Source organism: Chiloscyllium plagiosum, chromosome 16, assembly GCF_004010195.1.
Source record: "Chiloscyllium plagiosum isolate BGI_BamShark_2017 chromosome 16, ASM401019v2, whole genome shotgun sequence".
NCBI lineage: Eukaryota > Metazoa > Chordata > Chondrichthyes > Orectolobiformes > Hemiscylliidae > Chiloscyllium > Chiloscyllium plagiosum.
Window position 1 is genome coordinate 55,672,269 of NC_057725.1, and position 9,849 is coordinate 55,682,117.

Here is a 9,849-nt window from a genome sequence, read left to right on the forward strand (position 1 = left end):
ATTTACGCTCATAATTGAACCACTAGCAGAAGCTATACGAGCTGATCCTAATATAACCGCCCCGAGGATTGGTACAGGTAAACATAAAATTACCCTTTATGCAGATGATGTTCTTCTATTCCTCAATAATCTTCTGATGTCCGTACCTCTCCTAATCAAAGTTATTAATACATATAGCGCATTCTCAGGCTATAAAATTAATTTTTCAAAATCGGAGGCTATGCCAATGGGTGGCCTTGCTATGATACCCCACTTAGTGGACGGATCCCTTTTTCCCTTTCGTTGGTCCCTGGAGGGCTTCTTAGATTTAGGCATTTTTATTACCCCAGTATTTGGTCAGTTGTATAAGGCTCATTTTGTGCATTTACTGGAAAGGATAAGGCAGGACCTCCAGCGATGGGGAGACCTTCCAATCTCCTGGGTTGGGTAGAATAGCACTAATTAAAATGAATGTCCTGCCCCGTCTCCTATATCCTATGAGAATGCTTCCGGTGATGCTGCCGAGGCTGGCTCTACGTAAATTATATGGCTGGCTGGGTTCCTTTATCTGGAATCATAGACGGCCCCTCATTAAGCTGAAGAAGCTACAGCTTCCACAGGCAAGGGGAGGATTGGACTTCCCAGATTTTAGGAAATATCAGTTAAGTTCCCTTTTAAGTTACATAGTTGATTGGGTCTTGTCTGATCCACAATCAATCTGGTTGAACATCGAGGCTTCTCAAGTAAAATACCCACTTATTAACCTTTTATTTTCAGACAAGAGGAAAGTCATTACAGATCACTGTAAAAACCCAATAATACTAAACACAATTAAGGCTTGGAATATAATGCGGCAAAATGAGGGTAATTCACATAAAACATCCCCTTATGCACAGATAGTGGGAGCATGGGGATTCCAACCGGGGTTTACAGATGCCACTTTTAAACTCCGGAGATCCAGGGGTATCTCATGTCTAGGGGACCTATTTAAAGATGGGGTCCTAATGTCTTTTGAACAGCTGCATCAGAAATTCGGATTACCTAATGGAGACCTCTTTCGATACTTCCAAATTCGAGACTATATACAGAAGAAGACTACGTTATTAGATAGTCTTTATAAATCCGATAGAGAATGTAGTGTCCTACGACCAGTGGGGGTATCTTCCGTCAGTACTATTTATCATTTATTACATGAAGTATCGGGAGATATGGATAGTCTGCTTAAAACATGGGATCAGGATTTGGGACTAGAAATCTCTATAGAAACATGGAATGATATTTGGGAAAACGCTAGAAGAATTACTATCTGTAATAGAACCCAGGCTATCCAGCTGAAGATACTTCATAGGGCCCATATAGCACCGGTTCGACTGGCCAAATCTAAGGCAGGAGCATCTCCAACGTGTCCCAAATGTAAAATAGAGGTGGGCACTCTTGTACATTGCCTATGGACCTGTCATAAGATCCGTAGACATTGGACTAAAGTAGCAAGTACCCTGACAGAAATTTTAGGAACGGAAATAAAAGTGGACCCCGTATCTCTCCTCTTGGGCTTTTCGAACTTTCCCTCCCTGGACACGTACGGGAAGAGACTATTTTCTATTCTTTCTTTCGGTGCAAGGAAAAATATTTTGGTGAACTGGGCGGCTGAGGGCCCCCCTGGACTGCATGAATACGGGTTTTATTACATTTGATGTTAGCACATTCCGAGCATGTAAGAGACTTAAATATATACTCTGGTTAGTTGTAGGTTAGATTAGTAGATCGTTGAGTTTTGTTATTTTTTCCTTTTTCGATATTTTTTCTTTTGTTAAATTTTGGCTATTGTATATTTGATTTAATTGTATATCAATGTTTGTATTTGAGAGTTTTGTTTATTTTTGTAAACTTGTAAAAATGTTAAATCTCTAATAAAAATATCTATATCAAAAAAAACAACCAGGACGAGACAGCCATAGGGTTTAGAGATGTAGCCTCATTCCTCCAGAGAGCAGGAAGTCATCATTATCTGTGGCCATCAAGGCACTGGTAGATCAGCCAGGAGTATTCATGAACTCAAAAGGATTTTCACTCCCTGAATACAACTTATATATGACCATGGACAGAGGATCACACAGGTTTGTGCTCAGCACACTTGAAGTTGCCATGACTCCCGCATCCTCAAGTACTTCCAAGCATCTCAGCTACTCACCCTAGCACTGCCAATGGAGAGATGGACACTTAGTGATGGGGCCTATCCACTAAAGAGATGAGTCTGGCATCTTTTCCTTACTGATGTCAAAAGTGTGGATCGAGCTAATGATGCATTGCAGTACAGAATAGACTGGCTCAAATCTCCCTGATTGTCCTCCAGAATGGGGAAGCCCTGGCAGCAGAAAACCTCATGGTTCAACAGACATCTTTTAGTGAAGGGTCAAAACAGGATCAGGATGATCCAGTCCAGCTCCTTACTTGACCAGAGGTGAAACAGGGATTGGATGCCATGAGGACTTCGGAGTCTATTACTTGAAGACAAGAATGTTGAGCCCCTTCAATGCCAACGGTATTGCACTGCAATTTCCTACACTGCAAAACACCAATATCAGCACTGGCTAGTTCCTCTTACCATTCACTCACAACCAAGAGGAGGACAAGCCATTTGCTGGCATCATTCCCTGAGGTCACCTTGCTCTCCCACTGCTCCTGGCAGACCATGAAGTGAGAGTAGGGAGCTGGGAGAGGGTTGCGCATGGAGAATCAACTGTGATTGCCATCTCTATTCCCTGGGTGGTGGCCAAGAGGGCAGCTGACACAGAAGGTGGCAGAGTCCAACCAGAGATTATAGGCACCCTCTCCCTCACACAGCACTGCCCCTCCTCTGAACTGCTGGGCAGCTGAATGCTTGGTGCATTGATGTTAGTCCTTTAAAAATCGAGCACTTGGAAATCCTTCCAGGTCACGGTGTGCCCCCATAATGCTCCGCCACCCTCCATCTGATACTGATACCTAATCACAGAAGAAATAGAGGGTGGAACACAGGACAAGCTGGGCGTTGCCAGTTGCATTACTGTGACCCTGCTGAAACTCATTACATTCAGCCCACAAAACTTCAGCTGATTCTTCAAGATGCAAGCTCAAAAATAAAAATAAAAAATGAGACACAATCTCTCCTGCACAGCACATGCTGTGTTGCAGACTTTACAATTTGCTGAAGGAGAAATTGAAAGCATATGCAAGAAACCATTGGAATGAAGAATGTGGCTCCAAGGTTTCTTCTTTCTTATAATATTTAATGTTTCTTCCCCACCCCCCTTCGCCTAACCCCAAGACACTATGAGATTAATTAATCAATCAATGGACACAGAGCAGTATGGAAGACACAATGCTATGTCTGTAACAGAGAACAGAATTTCTTCTACATATAGAAGGCAAACATCCATCATATTTTGGCTCTTGGCACCAGCAAACTCCTGTAACCATGGGAACTCCATCACCATGGCTACCCTTGAAGAATTCTGCAGCAATGTAGTGCAAACAAAATAAAAGAGACTCACTGTAGCATCACGTGACTGACTACCAGAGAAAGACATACAGCCCACATTGGACCAAAACCAGAAGCAAGCAATTGCAGTTAAGTTCTGCAACCAAATAAAACCAAATAGCTGGTCCTTCAATGTGTTGTTTAAATGTGGTGACTCAGTGATTTTGTCCCAAAAGCATTTGGGTTGAATGTTCCAGATGGCAATGAATATTGCTAATAGCATACTAATCCAAAGCTGCATTCACAACTGCAAAGTTTTAACCAGTTCACATACTACATAATAGTTTTTCACATAAATTGCTGCTCAAGAAGTTGATGGTAATATTTAGATTAGACTACACTAGACTCCCTAGTGTGGAAATAGGCTCTTCGGCCCAACAAGTCCACCCCAACTCTCCGAAGAGTAACCCACCCAGACACATTTCCCTCTGAGTAATGCACCTAACACTATGGACAATTTAGCATGGCCAATTCACCTAACCTGCACATCTTTGTGACTGTGGGAGGAAACTGGAGCACCCGGAGCAGGAAACCCACGCAGACACGGGGAGAATGTGCAAACTCCACACAGACAGTTGCCCAAGGCAGGAATTGAACCTGGGACCCCTGGTGCTGTGAGACCACTGAGCCACTGTGCAGCCTGTGAAGTAGTTTACGAGTGAAGTAAACCTGTGCAACTCACCGACAACTCTCAGAATGATCCATTATACAATACATCCATGAAACTGACCTGTATTTTCACAGTACTAATTTCTCAGTCACAGTTCAGCAGCCCTTAGAAAGCTCTAATTTATCAGTTATCTCCCCATGGGTTTCCTCTGGGTGTTCCAGTTTCCTCCCACAGCCCAAAGGTGTGCAGGTTAGGTGAACTGGCCATGCCAAATTGACCAGTGTTCAGGGATATATAGGCTAGGTAGCATTAATCAGGGGAAATGTAGAGTAACAGGGTAGGGGAATGGGTCTGGGTGTGGGCCTGTTGGGCCAAATGGCCTGTTTCCACACTTCAAGGATTCTATAATGAGTCTTTTCTATGAAATATACAATCGTAGAATCTCTGCTAATCGGAAAGACGACATTCGGCCCATTGAGTCCAAATGGACCCTTCGGACAGCATCCTACCCAGATTTACCCTCCCTCCCGCTATCCCCTTAACTTACGGTAATAATGCGTAATCCACCTAATTTCTGCATCCAAAGACATTACAGGATAATCTTAGCATGGTCAATCCTAACCTGCACATCTTTGAACTGTGGAAGGAAACTGGGGCACCCAGACTGGGGCAAACTCCACACAAGACAGTCACCCAAGGCTGGAATCGAACGCGGGTCCCTGCCACTGTGAGGCAGCAGTGCTAACCACGGAGCCACCACGCCACCCAGTCATTACATTCCCTTTACAAATGCATTCATATTAATGTGCAACTCTTATTTACAGCATGGGCTGGCACAAGCGTCTGACAAAAACAGAATACAGCCACCGCCCAATCCTTTCCCAGCTAATATTAACACCACCTTTGCCTGGTCTCTCTCTCCATTGGGTGCATGGCTGAGATGTGTGCACAGTTTGTACACAGGCCTGCACTCACCCCAGCATGAGACACAGTCATCCTTGTCTCTCTTCAGTAAGATGTGTTTCAGGCATTGGTTCGATTTGGGAAAAATCAGATTGAGATACTCACAGCTGGTTTGACCTTTAAAGGGTGCATCTACTGTGTCTTCACACAGCTTGAATACTAATAGCTTCCCCGGAGAGGATATTCCGCACAAATTAGCCACTCGTTCAATCAAACATTGTGACTGTCCATTTATCTTTAATGAATCTAACTCTGAGCACAGGCATGCCATGTCCTCTGAAACTAATATTCTGGGTCGAAGAGTGTGGTGCTGGAAAAGCACAGCCGGTCAGGCAGTATCCGAGGAGCAGGAGAGTCGATATTTCGAGCATAAGCACTTCATCGGGAACTCCTGATGAAGCACGTATGTTTGAAACATTGACTCTCCTGCTCCTTGGATGCTGCCTGACCTGCAGTGCTTTTCCAGCACCACACTCTTCGACTCCGGTCTCCAGCATCTGCAGTCCTCACTTTCTCCTAACTACTATTCTGGGCAAGGTGAAATGGCTTGACATGGTCAATATTAAGGATGTGGTCTCTAATTATTGTTTTGACGACATAAATTATGGTAACCAAGGGTAACGTGAGACACCAATAAGCAAATGGATGTCGCCTTTATAACATTTAAAGGGCAAATCACCAAAACAAGCTTCCCACCTTCAAAAAATATGAACATAACTGACTGGCCCCACGGTCAGCAACATACCTCAAACACCTTAGTATCCAAGTCACTCCAGCTCTCACTGAACGTTCGGATCACAAGTTCCCTTTGATGGTCAGACTGAGGAGGAATGTACGGCATCCAGATGTGTACTTCCTGTCGATGCACAAGTGGAAATTTGTGTAATCAGCCAAAAACTTGCTTTTCAAAACAATGAGTTTTTTTTTTAAAACAACAATATGCATACCCTCTGATCAGCCTTTCATCATTACAACTTCACGCCTCATTCAATAGTTGCACAATGCACACCCCTAACCACTCAGGTGTCCACTTCATGCTAACTGTCATCAGATCTAAAATGGCCAAACTTAATCAAAACAGGTAAACAATTCACCAACGGCAAATTCCAAACCAAATTTTCTGCACCGCGTTTCCCATTCTATGGCATTGTGATTTCATCATAATCATTTCACTTCTTGCATGTAGTTTCTTTTCACTCGGTCATGGAGGTGTCGATGGCTGGGTCAGCATCCATTACCCATTCCTAATCCCCCTGGAGATGATGGTGAGCTGCCTTCTTGAACCACTGAAGTCCATGGAGTGTAGGGACACCCCGAACTAATTGTGCTATAATAAAGCCAACACTTTAGTGGTTCTTGCTGACTGAAATAAATCTCAAAGCGGTTTGCAAAAGACAGTAGGCACTGCGCAGGAAGTCAGAGTTAGGTGACTGAAGGCACTCTGCAGGATATGTGGGGTTCAAAGAAGCCTTTGAGCGCTGACAGAGAAAGGGAGCAAGGCTAAGTGGTCTTCAGAGTAACTTGCAGAGATCGGAGGAGCTTTGGTAGAAGAGCAGCAGTGTGGAGGTTTGCTTGGAAAACAAAGTATTAGACAGAGTAAGAGAAGTAGAGAGTGTGGGACTGTTGCAAAGACTAGCGAATGCTATATATCGAGTCGAGCGAGAACACCAATGAAGGAGAAGGTCTGAATAAGGACTTGTTAGTCCAGAAAGATTAATATCAAGAGTCTAAACTACTAGAAAAGATTGATGATATTTGGGGTTTTTTTAATCCTCAAAAGATAGGCAATCACAAGCAATCTCACATAAAATAGATGATGTTACGGAAAAAATAAAATCTGGAAAGACACCCAATCTCAAACTCACTAACTGCCAAAAAGGTAGGACAGGAATATGTTCTTAACACAGAATGATCAATAATGTGGATAGCAAGGAAAATTCTGGAATCAGGAAATTCTGGTATTTAGACTCTGTCAGGAAGGATGAGCCAGGGATGGTGTGGGGCTGGCCAGTCCTCCTCGTCCTCAGACACACACGGTGTGGATCATTTAACATTTCTTCAGCGATCTCCGCAACCACACCACTGTTTTTGTCTCAAAATTTAGCAGCAGCTAAAGAAAGCTTCAAAATAAGACTAACGTCCCAATTGAGGCTAGGTATTAATACTGCAGGAACAAATTTCGGAAGGAGGAAAACTGTAGAGAAAAGCATCGTAGTCATAGATAGAGAGATGGAGCTCAGAAAGAAGAGGGGAGTGAGCTATTAAAAAAATATCTTTACAATGAGCAATGCCTCAGGAGGTCTGCTGATACACTCTTCCACTAACATATGTCCATCATATTTCTCAGATATAGAAAAGTCTGAAGAGAAAAATAAAGGTTACCAACTATTGAAACTGTGTTAACAAATATTCCTGGTGACAATTAAACTCTAAATCAAGTGAGTTTAGCATGAATTGTAGCCTCAAGTAGAAAATCCAACTTTGCATCAGAATAAAGTAAAATCTAGGGTTTGTTCCTGCTTCTCCTTGCAAAAGATCATCGGCCAATGGCCCATGAGCAATGCCAGACAAAGTATGGAGATTTCAGCTAGTACCTTTTCAAACTGTATCCCGTGCGGTAGAAGTTCCAGGACCTGGCTCAGTAAAAAGTCATGGTGCCTTAGTTTCACCTGCTGTGGGTCAGGGGAGGTCACTCTGCATGTGATCACTGCCAGAGAAAGCGCCTCAGGTGGGAAATGGATTTTGATCCCACAGGGCAACTCAACCTTGCAACCTTCCGTGGTCACAATGAAGCTGGAAGAGAGAGTTTGATAATACACATGTTTAATTCCATTACCACAGGCAACCGAACTGTCCGACTCATTTAAAGAGCAACTCAGGGTACCTGTCTGTATCGGATGCGAGATATCGGACCGGGATATCTTTGGGTTTGGCACAGCCTATATAGAACGAGACAAGAAATCCAATATTAAGTGTTGTGGAACACAAATCACCTTTTTATAAGTTTTGTCAAGCGATTTTAAGCAGATTCTAGCAAACATGGTAGATCACATGAGAAATTATATTCCCAATGTCATTGGCATGAACAGCCTTACAATGCTGTGAGCAACAAAAATGAGGGTAAAATGGGCAAGGCAATTACATCGGTGGAAAGACGTTAAGAATATTTCCCAACCCTTCTCTTAACATGGGGGTCCATTTTTATTCTATACTTTCATTCTGACTTGTTACAGAAACATTGGATGGATTCAGGCGATGTTGTAAAGTTTAATCTGATCAAAGTGACAATCACACAAACCTTAGAACTGGGCATCTACTTGCGACCATGGCATACACTCAGTAATTTGCGTGGTGGTATGTTTTATGAAAGAAATTAAAATGCTCTATCATTTCCATTCTGCAGAATAGAAATAAGGAATGCAATGAACAATGACAACACTGAACACAGTAATCTTCCAGTGGTAAAATGCACTGAAAATCTTATAGGTATTTACCACTTTTTGCTTACTTCCTCTGACCTGCCAATCTTGGGGAGATTCAAAAATGTTTCAAGAAGGGGTTCTGACTGAGAATATTGCAAGGTATCCGCGTTTTTTTTCACTCACTGAGCAAGACTCTCTGGTACATCATGTTAGAGCCGCCTGTAAACTAGCAAATGGTATATGTCGCCCTCTAGTGGCATTCTCAATCCAGTACAGGAAGACCAACAATAGAAGGAAGCCCGGGGCTGGATATAGCAACAACACTATTCCCAACCTGGGAAATTTAACTTTTTAATAGTTGTAAACTATGATACCTATAGTTATTGTGTGGTAGGTACTTCCAGAGGAAGTGGTCGATCCAGGTGCAGTTATAACGTTTAAAAGACATTTGGATAAGTACATGAATAAGAAATGTATGGGCCAAGTGCAGGTAGGTGGGACTAGTTTCGTTTGGGATTATGGTCAGCGTGGACTGGTTGGGCCGAAGGGTCTGTTTCTGTGATGATGACGCTGTTAAAAGAATTAACAATCATGCAAGGAGTCTTTCTCAGTTGCTACATCCAATTTATTTTTGTACTACACCATGAAAACTACTATAAAGAGCAGGTCATCACCACACAAATTAAATCGCAAAGCTCCTTCAAGACTGATGTGTCTCAGCCCGTGAGAGAGATGTGACAAAATTTGGCACTGCAAGTTTTAAAATAGTGATGGAAAAGGAAAGACCAGATCTAAAAGTTGAAGTTCCAAATTGGAGGCAGACTAAACTTTAACGGTATTAGGCAAGAACTTTCAAAAGCTGATGGGGGCAGATTTTCGCAGGTAAACGGGTGGCTGGAAAATGGGAAGCCTTCAGAAATGAGATAACGAGAATCCAGAGAAACTATATTCCTGGTAGGGTGAAAGGGAAGGCTGGTAAGTGTAGGGAATGCTAGATGGCTAACGAAATTGAGGGTTTGGTTAAGAAAAAGAAGGAAGCATATTTCAGGTACAGACAGGATAGGAGAAAGTGAGGACTGCAGATGCTGGAGACCAGAGTTGAAAAATGTGGTGCTGGAAAAACACAGCAGGCCAGGCAGCATCAGAGAAGCAGGAGAATCGACGTTTCGGGCATAAGCCCTTCTTCAGGAATGAGGCTGGTGTGCCAACCGGGCTGAGATAAAAGGTAGGGGAGGAGAGAATTTGGAGGAAGGGCGCTGGGAATACGATAGGTGGAAGGAGGTGAGGGTGATAGGCCGGAAAGGGGGTGGGGGCAGAGAGGTCGGGAAGAAGATTGCAGGTCAAGAGGGCGGTGC

The 9,849-nt window shown here is 43.2% G+C and overlaps 1 protein-coding gene across 6 annotated transcripts in view; it reads right to left on the reverse strand.

The window, feature by feature from the left end:
- Positions 1-9,849, reverse strand: part of pidd1 (p53-induced death domain protein 1) — an 80,082-nt gene that overhangs the window by 45,157 nt on the left and 25,076 nt on the right. For all 6 annotated transcript variants that reach the window (XM_043706163.1, XM_043706161.1, XM_043706160.1 and 3 more), the window contains 3 exons: positions 7,957-8,011; positions 7,667-7,865; positions 5,818-5,928 (listed from right to left, as the gene is read on the reverse strand). In XM_043706163.1, the coding sequence (XP_043562098.1) occupies positions 5,818-5,928; positions 7,667-7,865; positions 7,957-8,011 (365 nt within the window). The remainder of the gene's footprint in view (positions 1-5,817; positions 5,929-7,666; positions 7,866-7,956; positions 8,012-9,849) is intronic.